The sequence below is a fragment of the Pan troglodytes genome, chromosome 5 (assembly GCF_028858775.2).
Source record: "Pan troglodytes isolate AG18354 chromosome 5, NHGRI_mPanTro3-v2.0_pri, whole genome shotgun sequence".
Lineage (NCBI taxonomy): Eukaryota > Metazoa > Chordata > Mammalia > Primates > Hominidae > Pan > Pan troglodytes.
The window spans coordinates 155,987,038-156,006,881 of NC_072403.2; the positions used below are offsets into that span (position 1 = coordinate 155,987,038).

Genomic DNA, 19,844 nt, shown 5'->3' on the forward strand with positions numbered 1-19,844 from the left:
CTCCACTCTGCCTGGCAACTCTGGCACCTCCACTTGATTTAATAGGGGCCACTGCTCTTACAATCTCCTGAAGTCCATCCCAGCTAGAAAAACTATTGGCTTGATTGATAGTTTATTTTCATTTCACCCATATATTTCACTAAACTTTCTTCTGGCTTAGGATTCAGCTGGAGTGATGTGTGATCCTGAGCTCTGATTGGTGTTCCAATTTTTCCCATAAAATTGAGGTTAATACAAAGTGCATGAGATCATTATAATCAGCTCAGTAAAAAGAACTGTGGGCACAAGAAGAGGTCAGAGAGTCCACAGAAGAGGAACAGACCCAGGAACAAATAGCTTAAACTTACAAAAGAGCTAGCATGAAGTCCTATTTTTCAGGAAGAGGTGTCTATATAAGGCCAATGTGAGGTTCATTTTCAGGCAATTTATTAATGTTAATTGAGAGCTTTTTCTTCGTTTCAAATATTATAGCCTTATTTTTCCTGTCTGAACTCAATAAACAGCTAGTAAAATTAGCCAACATGGACAAAAATTAACACGGAAAAGGCCTGTGGTCATAAAACACATTAACTATTCAGCATTGAGACTATTTTTATTTCTATCTTCTGCCAGAAAATTAGCAGCAATTAAAACTATAATTTTTTTTCTTATTTCCATATAGGCCTGAGAGGTTAAAATAGAAAGTTAAATAACGTGAGTGACATACCAAATGACCCAGCAAGTGTTTGACTGAGATAAGTTTTAACACTTCTGCTAAAAAATTGAAAAACTGTCACTTCCTTGTTAGAGCTGAAAATAGTCAGCTCTTACAAATTGTTCTTCCTGATGCAAATCCATATTAAGCTTTGTATTATTAACACGAATCACTCAAAACAATTCCAAATGGGACTTAGGGAGAATTGTGTAATAAATAATACTAGATTGTTGATAAAGCATTTAATTCAGTTTAAATGAGTGCTTTACCCAAAGAGAGCTGACTTGAGCTTTTTTTCCTTTCCTTCTATAAATTCAAGGCCTACATACAAATTCAATTTAATAAATATGTATTATGCAGCTGTTAGGTAAAAATTCAGTGACTAGGTGCTTCCAGGACTACAAATGTGAAGAAGATGTAGTGAATACTATGTAAATTACAATGTAATTGTGGTAATGAATATGAAAAATGTATAATTTATTACAATGGAAGGCAGCATAAAAACTGACTATTCAGTGAAGGGGTGGATTACTTTTAATGTGATGAAAAAGGAATTTATAAAAGAAATGATATTTGGGGTAGGCTTAGAAGTCTGTGCAGCATTTCAGAAGTTGGTGACGGCCCTTTAGGGTGATCATTCTGGGGAAGGGTCTTTCTTTCATGAAACAGGTCATGGAGAACTGAAAGCTCATGGTGTGTTCAGAGAACAGCTAGCAGAGGAGAGGAGGAAAGAAGAGAAGGAAGGAAGAAGATCAAGCTGAAATGGTACTACGGGGACTCTTAATGCTCCATTAAGCCAAATGGTTTGGACTTCATCTGTAAGTAATAGGGAGCCAATGAAGAGTGTGGGACAGGAGAGTAATTCAATTCAGTATGTATTTTGAATTGATGGCTATGATAGTGACTAAGGAGAATTAGAAAGTAGAGGCAGTTAGACTAGTTCGGTGGCTGTAGAAATAGTCTAGGTGGGAGATGAGGTCACATTTCAAAGGACCTTGAAGAAATGGGCACCTGTGGTGGAGGTATTGTGTTGTCTCCCAATGTCTGTTTGTTCCTTCTTGCTTTACTTATAACCCGCCTCACCTTTCACTGGGTGCATCTCCATTCGGAATAAAGATTAATCCCTGCCTCCTTGGCAGTTAGATGGGGTCATGTGTCTAAGGTCTGGCTAGCAGACATAAATGGAAGCAGTCTCTGCAACTTCTGCAGAATGACCCTAACGGAAGGGATTCACTTTTCTTTATCTTTTCTCCTTTCTGATGGTTGGAGGCTGGCCATGGTGGCTACAACTGGAGCAGCCATTTGGGTGGTGAGGTGAGTTCAAGATGGAAGCCAAGCACAACCTAGAAGGACCCTGACTCCCTGACACCATGGTTTGCCATACAGGACCTGGACTGATTCCCTCTGGAACTTTATCTGAGAGAAATAAACTTCTGTCTTGCTTAAGCCATTTTTATGATGTCTTTCTGTCATTTGTAGCTAATCTTAATCCTAATTTCTACATTATCCTTCCATAAGCTGTGAAGAGCCACAAAAAGTTTTATGCGGGGGAATGAAATGATGAATATCATCTATTGCAAGAGATTCTATGCTCACCATGTCTTGAAAGAACTGCAGACACGCAATGCTTCAGGCAACAACACACCTTAGGAGACCACTGCAGCCACCTGGTTTGAGAGGGGACCTGGACTGAAATAAGGCAGCAGGAAGGGGCTATCATTCCCTGAAGATGCCCACAGCCCTTTCACAACTCCCATGTTTTTGCTCTTACTATTCCTTCTGATTAGAAAGATCTCACCTTCAAGACCTACCTAGTCCTGAAATGATCTTCGGCATTCTCACAGAGTTTTGTTTTCCTACAAAAGTTTGTCCACTCATTTCTTTGTTCATGCTATTAATGCTCTCTCAAACACATATATAAATCTGATGGTGTCTTTCCTGGTTAAACTCCCTGGGCAGACAAAGCACTCCAAGAACTAAACATCATGGAGCACTTACTATGCACTGGGCAGATTGTTACGCCCTTTATATGCACTATCTTATTGAAGCCTCTAAACATCTCTATGAGGTGAGTAGCTTCTTTCCAAGAACGCTGGACTTCCCTCAAAAGCAACACTCTCTCCTGGTCATCCTACATAGGCAAGGGGATATGTTGTTGTTGATAGTGTTGTTTCTGCCTTGGCGCCTCTCAAGTGGCCATTGGGAAGGTGGCTGCCCCTAGAGCTAGAGGCTTCCAAAAGGGAGTCATTAACACCTATTGTCTTCAGATTTCTGTATTAGCCACAACTCTCAACAACAACAAATAAACTCTATGTCTTTTATATATTTAAATCACTGATCCAACTTAACAGATACTTACTGAATACCAATTCTGAACTTTGCATTCTACAATTTATTCTGGTGAAGAAAATGAGAAAAACACAGTTTTATTTTATTATTCCATAGATTAGCCAGTTGTTCTAATACCATTTACTGAAAAAATAATAGTACTTATTTCCCTCTCTGGTTTGAAATACTATATTAATCATTTATTTTAAACTAATTTCACATATGTGTGTATCTATAGGGATTTTATAAACTCAAATTATTCCTAGGAATATAACCTTGTAATTGTGTGGAGTTTTTAAAACTCTTTTTTTTTTTTTTTTTTAAGACAAGCTCTCACCGTGTCACCAAGGCTGGAGTGCAGTAGTGCAAATTATAGCTCACTGTAACCTTGAGCTCCTGGGCTCAAGCAATCCTCCCAGCTCCCTGCCACAGCCTCCCAAGTAGCTAGGACTACCGGTGTGGGCCATCATGCTAGGATAATTTTTAATAATTTTTTTTTTTTTTTTTTTTTTAAGAAACAAGGTCTTACTATGCTGCCCAAACTGGTCTTGAACTCCCGGCCTCAAGCAGTCCTCCCACCTTGGCCTCCCAAAGTGCTGAGATTACATGCATGAGTCACCATGTCTGACCCTAACTATTTATTTTGGAATAATTATAGACTCACACGAAGTTGCACAAATAGCTCAGAGTCCTGTGTTCCCTTCTTCGCAATGGTGACATCTTATATAACTACAATATCAAAACTAGGAAATTGATATTGGCAAATTACTGTTAAATAAGCTACAGCTATTCAATTTTTCACCATTTAAAAAACATTCATTCACTATTATGGATGTGTGAATAGTTCTATGCAATTTTATTCCAATATATAGATTCATGTAACCACCACCACAATCAAGAAACAGAATGATTCCATTACCTATTTCTTCATATTTGCACCTGGCCCTCACATTCTTCCACCTCTTCACCCACTTTTCTGTGTACTGGCAACCACTAACCTGTCTCCATTTCTATCCTTTTGTCATTTCGAGAATGCTTTATAAATAGAATCATTACTGTACATAATTTTTTGAGAGTGACATTTTCCACTGAGCATGTTGCCCTTGAAGTCCATCTAGGCTATTGCATGTACCAATAGTTCATGTTTTTTGGCTAGGCGTGGTGGCTCATGCCTGTAATCCCAGCATTTTGGGAAGCTGAGGTGGGCAGATCACTTGAGGCCAGGAGTTCAAGACCAGCCTAGGCAAGTAGAGGAAACCCCATCTCTACTAAAAATACAAGAAATTAGCCGGGTGTGGTGGCTTGCACCTGTGGTGCCAGCTACTTGTGAGGCTGAGGCAGAAGAATCACTTGAACCCAGGAGTCAAAGGTTGCAGTGAGCTGAGCTTGTGCCACTGCACTCCAGCCTGGGTGATAGAGCAAGACCCTGTCTCAAAAAAAAAAAAAAAGTTCATGTTTTTTGCATTAGTAAGTAGCTTTCTGTTGTATGGATTTGGCAGTTCATTCAACCATTCACTCATTCAAGGACATTTGGGTTGTTTGCAATATTTGGCTATTTATAAATAAAATGGCTATGAACATTGGTGTACAGATTTTTGTGTAAGTTTTCATTTCTCTGGGATAAATTCCTAAGATTGCAACTGCCAGGTTATATGGTAAGTGCATGCTTTGTTTCATAAGAAATTGCCAAATTATTTTCCAGAGTAGCTATACCAGCAATGTATGAGAGACACTGTTTCTCTGTATTCTTAGCAGCATTTAATATTATCACTACTTTTTTTTTTTTTTTAATGTGATGTCTTGTTCTGTCACCCAGGCTGGAGTCAGTGGCGCGATCTCGGCTCACTGCAACCTCTGCCTCCTGGGTTCAAGTGGTTCTCCTGCCTCAGCCTCCCGAGTAGCTGGGACTACAGGTACGTGCCACCACGCCCAGCTAATTATTTTGTATTTTTAGTAGAGACGGGGTTTCACCGTGTTAGCCAGGATGGTCTCGATCTCCTGACCTCGTGATCCACCTGCCTAGCCCCCCAAAGTGCTGGGATTACAGGCGTGAGCCACGGCACCTGGCCACATTATCACTACTTTAAAAAATTGTGATAAAATTCACACATCATAAAATTGACCCTTTGGTGATAAAATTCACACACCACAAAACTGACCCTTTTAAAATGTGTAATTCAGCTGTTTTTAGTATATGCACAAAGCTGTGCAGCTATGACCACTGTCTAATTCCAGAATATTGTAATCATCCCCCCCACACACAGAAAAACATATCCATGGGCAGTCATCCCCCATTCCCTGTCCCTCCTCTCATCCCCTAGCAACCACCAGTAGACTTTCTGTCTCTATAGATTTCCCTATTCTGGACATTTCATGTAAATGGAATTATAATGTGTGACCTTTCCTGTTAATGCTATTTTTAATTTTAGTTGTTCTAATAGGTGTGTAGTGATACCTGATTGTGGTTTTAATTTGTATTTCCTTAATGACTAATAGTGTTGAACATCTTTTCATGTGCTTATATGCCATCATTATTTCCTTTTTGGTGCAATATTTGTTCATATCTTTTGCCTGTTTTGTAATTGGATTGTTTACTATTGAGTTTTGAGAGTTCTTTATATATTCCAGATATAAGATCTTTATCAGACATAAGGCTTACAAATATTTTTTCTCAGACTGTAGTTTGTCTCTTCATTTCTCTTTACAGGGTCTTTCACAGTATAAAAGTTTTAGATTTTGCTAATTTATTAATTTTTCTCTTTTATGGATCATGCATTAGATGACATGTCTAAGAACTCTTTGCCTAGCTCTGTCTCAAATACAAGAACACAAAAGCAAAATCATAATCATAATCCACTGAAAGTTAGTGATATAGAGAAAAATCTTAAAGGAACTAAGAAAAGAAAAAGCTAAAATGGTAAGAACTTGTGAACACAGAGAATGAAATGACAGGCACTGGAGTCTACTTGAAGGAGGAGGGTGGAAGGACGGAGAAGAGCTGAAAAGATAAGTATTGAGTACTGGGCTTAATACCTGGGTGATGAAATAATCTGTACAACAAACCCCCATGACATGTGTTTATGTATGTAACAAACCTTCACATGTACCCCAAACCTAAAATAAAAGTCAAAAAAAGGAGCTGAATACATATAAGGATGAGATTATCATGTTAAAGCCAGAATACATTGGAATAGCATCTTTAAAGTGTGAAAAGGAAGTTACAAAAGGAACAATGAATATTTCGTTTCCTATATGCACAGGGAGTTGGCCTTCCAGAGTCAGAGCTGGTTAAGCACACTCTATAAGGTTGATGTCTGTCCTTAAGGCCGATGCTAGTGCTGTGGGGATGGCTGTGGCTGATGCAGGGAAGAAAGATGGCTGCCAAGAGGATGAGGAGAGCAAGAATAAGCTAGAGCTCACAGAGCAAACTGGAACCATGTCAGCTCCCGTTGCCTCAGGTCTTGGTGGTGTGGGTGTCCTGCAGAATCTGAGATTCTTCATGAAGAAGCTAAACACACGCCTGGGCCAGCAGTCAGAAAAGGCGAAGGAGGACCTTGGGGAAGGTGGAGCAGTTGAAGGCCTGGCTGCTGTCTCCCACCAACAAGAGATCCAGATGATAAATGACAATGTGTATGAGCTACAAAAATGTCTGCTGCTTCATTTCCTCCTGATCTCACATAAGAATCTCCCCTGTGACCCTTCCTAATCAAAAATGCACACTGAGGAGAATTTGTAGAAATGTAATTGAGCTCTACACTCACATGTAATATTTCAGTTTATTTTAGCAAAATTTTAATAAAGTGGACATGGTGATAAAGATGTCTGGAAATGGCCAGGCATGATGGCTCATTCCTCTAATCCCAGAACTTTGGGAGGCCAAGGTGGGATGATCACTTAAGGCCACGATTTCAAATCCAGCCTGGGCAACATAGTGAGATCTTGTCTTTACACAAAAATTAAAAATATATATATATCTGGGTGTGATAACATGCACCTATAGTCCCAGGTACTTGGAAGCTGAGACAGGAGGATTGCTTGAGGACAGAAGGTCGAGGTTGCAGTGAGCCATGACTGCACCACTGCATTCCAGCCTTGGTGACAGAGCAAGATCCTGTCAGAAAGAAAGAAAGAAAGAAAGAAAGAAAGAAAGAAAGAAAGAAAGAGAGAAAGAGAGAAAGAGAGAAAGAGAGAAAGAGAGAAAGAGAGAAAGAGAGAAAGAGAGAAAGAGAGAAAGAGAGAAAGAGAGAGAGAGAAAGAGAGAGAAAGAGAGAGAGAGAAAGAAGAAAAGAAAAGAAAAGAAAAAAGAAGGAAGGAAGGAAGGCTGAAAACCATCTGTAAAAAGCAGCATGCATATCTGGTTGCTTTAGATCTGGTTTATTGTGGTAACCATGCCCCAGAAGAGTTTCAGCAACTGTACTTACTGGAAAATATTATCTGGCTAGATCTCAGTAGAAAACAAGTCTTCCCCAGGTGGAATTTTGATAAAAATCTGTTAAATGTACACAGATGAGGGCAGAGTGAAGCAAAGCAAGAAGGAAAATTGGGGCATCGGAAGAAGCAACAGTAGGAAGTCTTTCCCTCCCAGAGTCCTGTGCAGCCTGGAGCGAAAAGGAGCTGTGGTGTGCAGGGACCCTGCTGGTGCCAGAACCTTGGTGTTACCTGGAAAGAGTAGAGAAATACCCTGACCCAGCCTCATTCTGCCTTCTGATCTCCTGCAAAAGCCTCCCGAGGCTCCAAGCAGCAGAGAGAATGGCCGAAAATGGATCTAGGAAGACAGAAAATAGCTGGTGCGAGTGATACCTAATTCAGCCAAACCTCTTGCTGTTTTACCAAAAGTAAAACTATTTACCTGAAATAGTTATGACAATAAATAAACTGATGTAGGGTTTCTATTTTCTGTGAAATTTGCTCTTTCTCATTGAAGTTAAACCGTATTCATCATTTTGACAAATACCATTACTTTTCATTTTTTTCTCAAATGGAACATTGCCCTATAAATTATTTTCATAACAAAGAGTGACTCAACTTTCAATAAAAGTGATGTATGGAAATCTGCCATGTTCTCATTCATAAATTACTCACTATTACTCATAAATTTTCTGAATGTTAGTCAACTTCTCTAAGTGTTCTGGGTCACAATAACTCACAGTTAGGCACTGAAAATACAGTTCAACTATTCTAAAGGTGAAAGTGTACAATGGACTAATATGACATTCATGTAATAACGTTAAGAAGGCTGTCAGCTCAATATAGTCAAAGCACTAACTGCACTTAGTTCAAAAAGTTGGTGGTTAAAACTCATGAAGTCAATACTATAACAAAACACTCTCCAAGTACATTCTTGCTCTTAATAATAAGTTTAAAAGGCTGGACATGGTGGCTCACACCTGTAATCCCAGCACTTTGGGAGGCCGAGGTGGGCAGATCACTTGAGCTCAGGAGTTCGAGACCAGCCTGGGCAACATGGTAAAACCCCATCTCTACAAAAAATAAAAAATACAAAAATACAAAAATTATCCATGTATGGTGGCATGCACCTGTAGTCCCAGCTACTCAGGAGACTGGGGTGGGACGATCACTTGAGCTTGGGAGGCAGAGATTGCAGTGAGCTGAGATTGCGCCACTGCACTCCCGCCTGGGTGACAGAGCGATACCTGTCTCTCAAAAAAAAAAAATATTAATAATAATAATAATAATAAAGTTAAAATGTACAGCATAGATCTCCAGCTATTTCTTTGGAATATATTTGAGCTTCACCCTCCCTTTCCTCCTTCCTTCCTTCCTTCCTTCCTCCCTCCCTCCCTTCTTTCCTTCCTTCCTTCCTTCTTTCCCTCCCCTCCCCTCTCTCCCTTCCTTTCTTCTTTCCTTCTTTCCCTCCCCTCCCCTCTCTCCCTTCCTTTCTTCTTTCCTTCTTTCCCTCCCCTCCCCTCTCTCTCTTCCTTCCTTTCTTCTTTCTCTCCACTTCCAAGCACTTTCATGTACATTCCCATTTAATCCTGAACAGAGGAATTATTTCCATAATGCAGATAATGAAACTGAGGCCCAGAAAGTTTGAATGACTTGCCCACTCTCTCCAGTTTAGAAAGGTATGACCCATGAATTGAAAGCAGTTTACCTGCTTCCAACCCCTCCCTACTTCAATAAAATACTTTATTATATCTTTAAAAGGCCATTTACCTGCCTACTGACTGGGTAACCTATACATAGTTTCCATGACCTAGCTGCCCTAAAAATCCATCTTCTGACTTCACTCCTATGAATGCCCTGGCTTGCTAGGGGAGATGTGTGAGCAGCCATTTTTATTTTTAAAAACTTTTTGCAAACTTACTGGCTCCACAGTGGTAAAAAAAAAAAAAAAAAAAAAATCAAAACAACAACAAAAAACTCTTGAGGGAGTGGTGACCTCTAAAAGCCACTCTTCAGGTCAAGAGATAAATTGGCTATAGGGACAGAAATTACAAATGCACCTGAAACATGCGTAACAAACTCCCAAATCAACTCGAAAGAGGAGACCTGCTCAAAGTCTGTGTTTGTCTGTTTAATCTTCCTCAATGAGCATTGGAGCGTGCAGAGTAGAGTGTGAGGTTTTCTCCAACATATATTTGCAAGGACATCTACTCTAACTTGCCACTTTCCCTCCATTCACAATGATAATAACAATAATATTTATTGGGTTCTTACTACCTGACAAGTGCTCTTCTCAAATCTCTCCACAGTAAGCTCACTTAACCGTCCTATGGACCCTGTGAGGCAGGTGCCCTTATCTTGATTTTATAAATAAACAGACAGAGGCAAGTAAAGTAACTTGGCCCAGGTCACCCAGCTAGCATTGGCAGAGCCAGGCTCAGGGCCTAGGCAGTCTAACCCAAACCCTGCATTTTACCACCCTCCAGCCAAGGTCTTCTTCAGGTCCTGCGTGAATGTGCTCCCATTAATCTGTGAACCTCTTGCAGAGTAGTAACAGTTTGTCCCAGTAGACTGCCCAGTACTGTGCACACTCAGCAAAGTTTATTGAATAGCTCGATAGTAATGAATGGAGGAAGGAAGGAACAAAGGAAGGAAAGGAAAGGAAAGGAAAGGAAAGGAAAAAACGGATATAAAAACACATGTTCTGAGAGGTCAGGAAAATAAAAGATTGTTTTAGGGTGGGTGGGGGTAGGAAGAAAAGGTTACAACAAAGAGCTGTGAATAATGGTAGAATTTTAGTCAGCACAGATGAAGAAAAGGAAATTTCAAGAAGAAAATTATATAAACAAAGTCAGAGAAACTGGAAAGCCAGGAGATATATCCAGGGAACAGTAAGTGACCCAATTAGTCATGGCTTAGTCTTGGGCTACATGAAGGGATACAGGGAGATAAGTCTGTTCAGGTCAGTTGAGTTGAGATTGCCGAATACTTCAAATGGTAGGATGAAGAAAATATTGGATAAAAAAATGGGAGCCCCTGGAGGAGTTTGAAGGAAGAGATGGGAGGATGACAATCTCAGGATTGTGCATTAGGAAAATTAAAATGGCACTAACACGTAGAGAATTGTACAGCAGGGGCTGCCGATCTACAGTGAATGGATCCCTTGGGTCCATCGATGAGTGTTAGGGAGTCTGTGAATCCCTGAGGTGTACATAGAACTTTGTCTGTATCTGTGTATGTGCAAGTTTCTACTGAGAATATCCATAACCTCTCATGACTCCCAAAAACTGTGACCTGCCTCTATCAAAAGGACTATCCCAAGGCAGGAGTCCAAAAAGAGGCCAACATTCCACATGTATGAATACTTTCACATTATAAATCAAGCTAAGAAACTGTTAAATATGTTCTTCATCCTACGTTGGCAAATATAACCTCACAATGATGAAACTGAGAAATATGTGACTACAAATGGGAAAATATTTTTAAGTGACTAAATTTAATTATTACTGAGCATATGTTGAGTGATGATGGACCAACAATGTTTGATGAATAAGAAAAAATATATACAATTCATACATTATGGCCCATTTATTCCTCATAACTTGTTTTTCTCACATTCATTCAACAAAATATTATATCGTTATAGTAAGATTTCACATAGTTTTATTCTGTTGACATAACAATCTAAATAATTAAAAAATAAACAATAATGATATTCAAAACTCACTTTGAATTTACTTTTGAAAAAATACAAATTCTAATAAATGTAAAAGACTCAAAATATCAAATAATATGTTAACATTATCTATTAAAATGAAAAGAATTACAATAACAATGAGAAACCACTACACGCCTATAAGAATGGCTAAAATCCAAAGTACTGATGACACCAAATGCTGGCAAGGATGTGGAACAACAGGAACTCTCACTCATTGCTGATGGAAATGAAAGATGGCACAGCCATTTTGGACGATGGTTTGGCAGTTTCTTACAAAATGAAACATACTCTTACTATATGATCCTTGGTGTTTACCCAAATGAGTTGAAAACTTATGTCCACACAAAAACCTGCACACAGATTTTTTGGCAAATTTACTCATAATTGCTAAAACTTGGAAGCAACCAAGATGTCCTTCAGTAGTTGAATGGATAAACAAACTGTGGAACAGCCATACAATGGAATATTATTCCATGAAAAACATAATTCAGCTATCAAACCACAAAAAAATGGGGGAACCTTAAATACATATTGTTAAGTGAAGGATGTCAGTTTGAAAAGCTGTGCACTATATGATTCTGACTATATGACATTCTGGAAAAGACAAAATTATGGGTACGGTAACCCATAGTGAATATTTTAGGACAGTGAAACTATTCCGTATCATATTGTATGAGTGGATTACACATTTCTATACTATACTAATCATTATACATTTGTCAAAACCCAATTAGAGAAAAATCACACATATACGCATATACAAACCCAATAGAATGTATAACACAAAGAATGATCCCCAATGTAAACTGTGGGTTTTAGTTAATAAGAATGTACCAATATGGCTCATCAATTGTAACAAATGTACCACATTAAAACAAGATGTGACTAAAAGAGGAGACTAATGAATGTAAAGACTTAAATGTTATCCTTTGCTTCATTTGCCATTTGAGAAAATGAAATCTATTATATTCACTAATATGTTATATCATAAAATAATAATACTTATAAAATGTCTTTTCATATTAAAAAAGATTAAGACACAAAAGTTTTCTTATTTATCCCTTTGTGTAGATGAGAGAAGATGAGGGGGTATGTGGGAATTCTCTGTACTTTCTGCTTAATTGTTCTTATAAATCAAAAACTGACCTCCCCAAAAGTCTGTCAATTAAAACAAAGCCAGAATACAGATTATAACTAATGAACATAAACACTTAAAATAAAAATTATTTAAATAGATCAGGATTTCATTAATTTATTAATTCATATATTTTGAAGCTATTATTAGATGCGTAAGCTTTAGAATTGTTACCTCTTTCTGATTAATTTACCACTTTATCATTATGAAATGACCTTTTTTATCTCTAGTAATACTTCTAATTTGCTTTCAAATGTACTTTGTCTGATATTAATATAGCCACTCTAGCTTTTTTTTATTCGTGTTAACATGCTGTATCTTTTCTCATAACTTCACTTGTGTCTTTATATTTAACGAGTACCTTTTCTGTAAGCAGTATATAGTTGCATTTTTCTTTTTTGTACAGTCTGACCATCTTTGCCTTTTAGTTGGAGTGATTAGACTACTTATATTTAATGTGATTATTTATTTGTCAGGCTGAAATCTAACATCTTGCTATTTGTTTTCTGTTTGTTTCATCTGTTCTTTGTTCCCCTTTTCCTCTTTTTCTGCTTTTTTTTGGATCAATTGAGTATTTGAATAATTCCACGTATTCTTCTCTTTCAGATGACTGTAAATGCAAAGTACAGCTTGCTTTGATATCTGACGGCAGGATGACATTATGCTACCACCGTTCTGTGGACATTCCATATGAACACACCAAACCTATCCCTCTAAACAGATCCTGTGCATAATAACTAAGAAACACATGACCAGGTGCTCAGAACCAGATTAGAAGAATATGAGCACCTTGAGCAAGGACCCAGATAGACCAGCTTAGCAAAATGTTTGTTACCACTAAGCACTGTTGATATCCTCATGGACAGTATCACAGTGTCATAAAAAACTGAACCCTCCAAAAGACAGATGATTTCGAGGTTCCTGGGAATCAAAGAGAAACGTTATCCTTTGCTTCATTTGCCATTTGTGAAAATGCAATCTGTTATATTCACTAATATGATATATCATAAAAATAATAATTATAAAATCTCTTTTCATATTAAAAAATATTAAGATACAGAAGTTTTCTTATCGTTTTCTGTAGTTTTATTTCTTCCTTACCCTGCATATTAGTCTATTCTCACACTGCTATAAATACCAAAGACTGCGTAATTTATGAAGTAAAGAGGTTTAATTGACTCACAGTTCACTATGGCTGGGGAAGCCATATCAATTTTAAACTTACAATCACGGCAAAAGGAGAAGCAGGCACGTTCTTCACAAGGCAGCTGGAGGGAGTGAGTGTGAGAGTGCGGTACCATTTATAAAACCAGGAGATCTCACGAGAATGCACTATCACAAGAACAGCATGGAGGAAACCGCCCCCATAATCCAATCACTTCCCTCCCTAGACACATGGGGATTACAATTCAAGATGAGATTTGGGTGGAGACACAGCCTAACCATATCACCTTGTGTCAGTTCTGTATGGAGATCTTCTGTTAGTGCCTCCTTCATGTAAATTCTCTTTCTTTCTTTTTATTTCTCTCTCTCTCTCTTTATTTCTTTTTTTCTTTCTCTTTCTTTCTCTCTCCTTCTTCTTTCTTTTCTTTTCTTTTCTTTTACAGGGTCTCAGTCTGTCACTCAGGCTGGAGTGCAGCGGCATGATCACAGCTCACTGCAACCTCTGCCTCCTGGGCTCAAGAGATCCTCCTACCTTAGCCTCACAAGTAACTGGAACTACCGTAGGGTGCCACCACACCTGACTAATTTTTGTATTTTTTGTAGACACCATGTGGCCCAGGCTGGTCTTGAACTCCTGGGCTCAAGCAATCTGCCTGCCTCAGCCTCCCAAAGTGCTAGGATTACAGGCGTGAGCCACCGCACCCAACCATTTTTTTCTTTTTTAATGCCATATGAAACAGAAGTGTATCTTACAAGCAAAGGTGTCTTATATTAAAGGAAATATAATTTTAATATTTCCATGTTACATATTAGGAAACTGAGGCACAGACAGGTTAGTTAGCCAAATTCAAACAACCAAAAATTTGTGATGCAGTATTGCAGATTGGGTTGTCTAGAAGAATTTGCGGAGACAGAGTTTGGGATGTAAGACGTTTATTAGGCATCAGCACCCATGAAAGGAAGATATTGGAGGCAGAAGTGGGCAGAGGAAGAAGTCAAACTGGGATGGAGGCCTGTCAAAGCCTCAGTCAACCTGGCCAGGAGCTCTGTAGCATACTGTGCTCATCAGAGTATCCTGCACAGAGCTGAGATGGCCCCAGCTTTATCCCTAGGACACAAGCTGCTTTATCCCACAGGACACATGCTGCTGGGGGAAGGTGTAACCTCAGAGGAAGCAGCTCTCTGTAGCCAAGTCAGGCCCAGAGTGCTCTGACAGTTGGATGTGCCTTCTGACTTCATTTCTAGCAGTTGCACATCAGATCCTTCCTGAGAGGGAGAAACACAAGCAGGATACAAACTCAGGCAGTCTGGTTCCAGAACCAGCACTTCTGACTGTGAGGATGTTCTGCCTTCCTGACAGATGCATTGGGATCAAACCATGGTTGACCTGGAATTCAGACATTCAATCCAGTCTTTTTTCTATACCATGCTTTTCCACATAGCACAACCATAACTACCTGCCTGGCATTTGGAACTATTATTGATGTTTGCAGGAGGTCCAATTGTTCTACAAAATTGAATTTGGATGGTAAGCTAAAAAAATTATAATTCAGGATTATCTGCATACTCCACTTTATAAGAATGCAGTCTCACCATTTACATCTGATTGACATATGTGTGGCAACAAATCAAAGCCTGGCTCCAAGTAAAGCTCAGGTGATATCTTGGTGATCTGCAGCACTGAAGGCAAATGATAGGACAGCTGAGTCATCATACAGTCTTTAGCAGCACAAGCATGCCTAACGTGAAGCACCTGTACCTCCTGAGTTACCACCACATTCGTGTTTCAAAGGAGATGCATCATACCCAATATTTAAATTCATTAGGACTAAATATGATCATAAATATTGAATAAAAACATTTTCATTAAATTAAATTCATATTTTGGCCTTTTATTTTAGCGAGCATTTTAGATTGATGTCTTATTAATGAACCATGGATTGATGATTCAGGACATATGTATAGTTTAAAAGAGAAAATCAGAACAGGGATAATGAGAGATCCTCAAATGCATGTCTATTATATTCAAAATAAATGGTATTCAAAATATTTGAATATTTTCATATTCAAATATATTCAAAATAAAGAGAATCATATAGCTAACAAGTGAAATACAAAACACCCAAATGACCTTTTCTACTTTTACAATAAACTTTTGTGGTTTTGTTTCATCAAAACAATGTTAAATCAATACTGTTTTATTATTATTATTATTCTGAGTCTGGTCTCATGCTGTGGCTCAGGCTGGAGTTTGGTGGTGCAATTATGGCTTACTGCAGCCTTGACCTCAGGTGATCCTCCCACCTCAGCCTCCCAAGTAGCTGGGACTACAGGCTTGCACCATCACACCTGGCTAATTTTTGCTTTTTTTTTTTTTTTCTTGTAGAGACGGGGCCTTGCTCAAGCTGGTCTCAAACTCCTGGGCTCAAGAGATCCACCCATCTCGGCCTCCCATAGTGTTAGGATTATAGGCATAAGCCACTGTACCCAGTCTATTTTAATATTATTATTAATTTTATGCTTTTAATGTGCAAATTGGTTTGGATTTTATAGTTTTTTAAAGGGTCTACAGCCATAAGGAATTTATAGCTTGTTTATGTTTAAGTAACACTGTGTTTGTATTACATTCAAGTAACACTGTGGTAGAAATAATTTGTCAACACTGGGTGCCATATCGGTTTTTTCTTGAAAAGGGGCCCACTCATTAATTTGCAGAGATGCTGTGCCAGGTCTGTGGAAGAAATAGGTGTGAATAAGTCTAGCACCCACATTCGCACTGTAATCAATTATGAATTCCAGTTTGCATGTGGACTTTTGTAAATGTTTCTTTGTGACTAGGGACACAGGGTTGTGGCAAAAGTTCCTGTTTCATAATTCACCTTTCTTCATCACCAACCTGTAGAAAAATAGGGTTTAAAGAAATCAGCTACAGCAGCTTGCTTTCAACACCCTGAGTGAGGCAACGCCATGTTAGACCCTACCGAAGATCACTCCTCACACCTGGGGCACACAAGGAAAGGAGCGAGGGACTGACAGGAACATCCGTCAGCTTCTGCAAGGTCTCAAAAAGATCATCACCCACAGAGGCAGATGTCTCAAGGAAAGACTGTCCTTTGAATCGGTGAGTTCACTGCTCAGACTTCAACCTGTTTACTCTGCCATTTTTGGTCAATTCACATATATATATATATATATATTTATTTATTTATTTTTTGAGGAAGAATCTCACTCTGTCACCCAGGCTGGAGTGCAGTGGCACAATCTTGGCTCACTGCAACCTCTGCTTCTTGGGTTCAAGCGATTCTCCTGCCTCAGCCTCCCGAATAGCTAGGACTACAGGCGCACGCCACCACGCCTGGCTAATTTTTGTATTTTTAGTAGAGATGGGGTTTCGCCATGTTGGCCAGGCTGATCTTGAAATCCTGACCTCAAGTGATCCTCCCATCTTGGCCTCCCAAAGTGCTGGGATTACAGGCATGAACCATCGTGCCTGGCCCAATTCATCATTTGAAACAACTTGGTTTTTTTTGGTGCCAGTATTGCACTTCCAAATTTTCTTCAGGGTCATGGAAGGTTGCTAGCAGGCTGTGGTCTGTGAACTCACGGAAACTATAAACCATCTGTGAAGAAGGAATGGGTCCATCTGAAGAGTGCCAAGGGGAAAAGTAAGACAAAGACATGGAGCAGCCTCAAGGGGATGAAATGGATGAAGGGGAGGAAGAAGAGAAGAAAGCCAGATCTCAGCCCCAAAGTAAGGCTTCTTGGCGTGGAAGTATAGAGTTTCTAAATAGATGACACAAATTCATCTAAATGAACAGAATATGGCTATACAAATGTTTAACGTATCTGTGAAAATTATACTTGTTGAAAACTAATTATTCACATTCAAAACCAGTATTTCAAGGCTTGTGGCTAAACTATTATCTGTAAAAGGCATGGCTTATGTGTTATATTCTGTTTGTGCTTTTCTGTTTCACTTTTATCTGTTCTGCAGACGAAGGCAATGGTGCAAAAAGTTTACCAGAAATGAGTATTGAGTAACAGTCTGATCTTAAAATACTTTTGCAACTTGTTATGCAAAAATCACAGTTGCAGGAAAATTGGTTTCCATAAAGAGCTATTAAGTGGATCAACTAGATTATCTCTAGATCAGATTTTTTAAAAACCCATTCTCCTTCACAGAAAACTTTTGTTCTATTTGTATACATTAGAGCAACCAGTACATATCAAACTTCAGGCCTCTTACAAGTAAGCAAATACATCAAAGAAAAGTTTTTACTTAATTGAAATTTGGGTTAAAGTAAAGATGCAATAGTGTCAATTCAGGAATTATAGGCAGGAGCACAATTTAACAAATACCAGAATAATACGATTTTTCGCCACATGTTTTCTACCCCTATTGGCGTATCAAGCTTGGAAAAAGAAATGATCTTAGTAAACAACAAGAAATTTGCTTTTCTGTGAGAGTTATCTGTTGCATTCTTTTCTTTTTTTAGTATTTTTTCTAAGCTTACCTTAAGTTCATATTGCCCTTTTGTGCAGATAACAGGATGAAAAAAAAATCATTTACTTTGGAAAGTCATTATTTTCAGTTTTTGTTGTTGTTGTTGTTGTTGTTGTTGTTGTTGTTGTTTTGAGACAGGGTCTCATTCCATTGCCCAGGCTGGAGTGCACTTGTGCAATAATGGCTCACTGCAGCCTCGACTTACTGGGCTTAGGTGATTCTCCCAACACAGCCTCCCGAGTAGCTGGGACTACAGACACCAACCACCACACCTGGCTAATTTCTTTGTATTTTTTTGTAGAGATGGGGTTTTGCCATGTTGCCCAAGCTCATTTTGAACTTCTGAGCTCAAGCACTCTGCCCACCTCTGCCTCCTAAAGTGCTGGGATTACAGGCGAGAGCCACTGCACCCGGCCTCTTCTGTGGTCTCTAACATTGTTCTTGAATTATTAATGGTGAAGAACCTGGATTTTTGTGTTGCACACTAGTATTTGAGTCTGAAGTCTTCTGCTTGTTGTTTCCTGGACAGTGGACAGGAGGCTATAGGGTTCAGTCTATTCCTCTCTTAAATAGGGTTGAGTTGTGCACATTTCACAAATTTGTGATGAGAAATTAAATAATATATGACAATGTGAACATGGTGCTTGGCACATTGTAACCAAACAATAGTATTGGTTATCTTTAATATTGGTATCAGCATTATTAGGTTTATATTTTTTAATGATCTCATGTTTGCTAAAAATTGTACATTTAAAACAAGCTTCAAGGGATAAAAACTGTGTTGTCTTGTATGTGAGTAATGATGACTTGTTTGCAGTACTGAAACCTTTGCAGATTTCATCACATATCTAGAAGTAATTTAAGATATGCTTATTACATACTGAAATATTTAAAACTTTAACTTATTATATATTGAAATGTTTAAAACTTTAACAATTAACTTGATTTTACTTTGTAAATTTACATTTATGGGATAAAGAAAATGTGGTATATAAACACAATGGAATACTATTCCGCCATAAAAGAATGAAATCATGTGATTTGCAGCAAAATGGATGGAACTGAAGGTTATTATTTTAAGTAAAATAAGCCAGACATAGGCAAATTTCACATGTTCTTACTCATGGGAGGTAGAGAGTAGAATGATAGATACCAGATGCTGGGAAGGTTGTGTGAGTGGAAAGGGGGATGAAGAGAGTCTGGTCAAAGGGTACAAATTACGGTTGGATAAAAGAAGTAAGTTCTAATGTTTATAACAGTTCTATTGTTCCATTGTTGCTAACTATAACTAGCAACAATGTATTGTTTATTTCAAATTAGCTAAACTAGGGAACTTGAAATGTTTCCAACATATGGAAATGATTAATAACTCAAGGTGAGGGATACCCTAAATACCTGGACTTGATCCTTACACATTCTATGCATGCAACAAAATATCATATGTACCCCACAAATATGTAAAATATTATGTACCAATTCAAAACACTAAAAGATTTCTCATTTATATGTTTCCATCAATTTATTTCTACATTTTATGTAGAAAAGCTATATGCAAAAAGATTTGCCTGTGAATCTGGGAATATATTTCTAGTCTGCGTGTACTGGAGAACAATTTATATGGCATACAGTCTGGTTTCTCCATAAAGCTAACAAGTGGATTGAAATAATGATATGATAATATCACTAGGGAACATTTCTGTCAGGATTGTAGTTATAAAATTTTCAGAGATGGGATTTGGAGACTATGCTCTAGCTACTAATTAAGAAGAGTGTATTAGTTAAAGTCCCAAAGGGAAATGGATAGCATATTCAAATTAGGATAATTCAAGCAGAGGTTTTAAATAAGGGGTCTATTATAAAGATATGGACAGGGTGGAGGGGAGCTGCAATGGAA

The 19,844-nt window shown here is 38.3% G+C and overlaps 1 protein-coding gene and 1 long non-coding RNA gene across 7 annotated transcripts in view; both read left to right on the forward strand.

Moving 5' to 3' along the window:
- Window positions 1–13,344, forward strand: part of LOC107975343 (uncharacterized) — a 42,531-nt gene extending 29,187 nt beyond the window's left edge. For 2 of the 5 annotated variants that reach the window (XR_010158220.1, XR_001718789.4), the window contains exons 5-7: window positions 1,343–2,762; window positions 4,839–4,935; window positions 12,889–13,344. This is a non-coding gene — a long non-coding RNA (uncharacterized LOC107975343). The remainder of the gene's footprint in view (window positions 1–1,342; window positions 2,763–4,838; window positions 4,936–12,888) is intronic. The other 3 variants (XR_010158222.1, XR_010158221.1, XR_010158224.1) reach the window with 3 other exon arrangements.
- A 2,972-nt stretch (window positions 13,345–16,316) lies between these two features.
- Window positions 16,317–19,844, forward strand: part of STX11 (syntaxin 11) — a 48,446-nt gene continuing 44,918 nt past the window's right edge. The window contains exons 1-2 of one of the 2 annotated variants that reach the window (XM_009452159.5): window positions 16,317–16,567; window positions 17,009–17,197. In XM_009452159.5, coding sequence (XP_009450434.1) covers window positions 17,125–17,197 — 73 coding nt within the window. In that variant the 5' untranslated portion in view covers window positions 16,317–16,567; window positions 17,009–17,124. Of the gene's footprint in view, window positions 16,568–17,001; window positions 17,198–19,844 lie in introns of those variants that run through there. The other variant, XM_063813556.1, reaches the window with a different exon arrangement.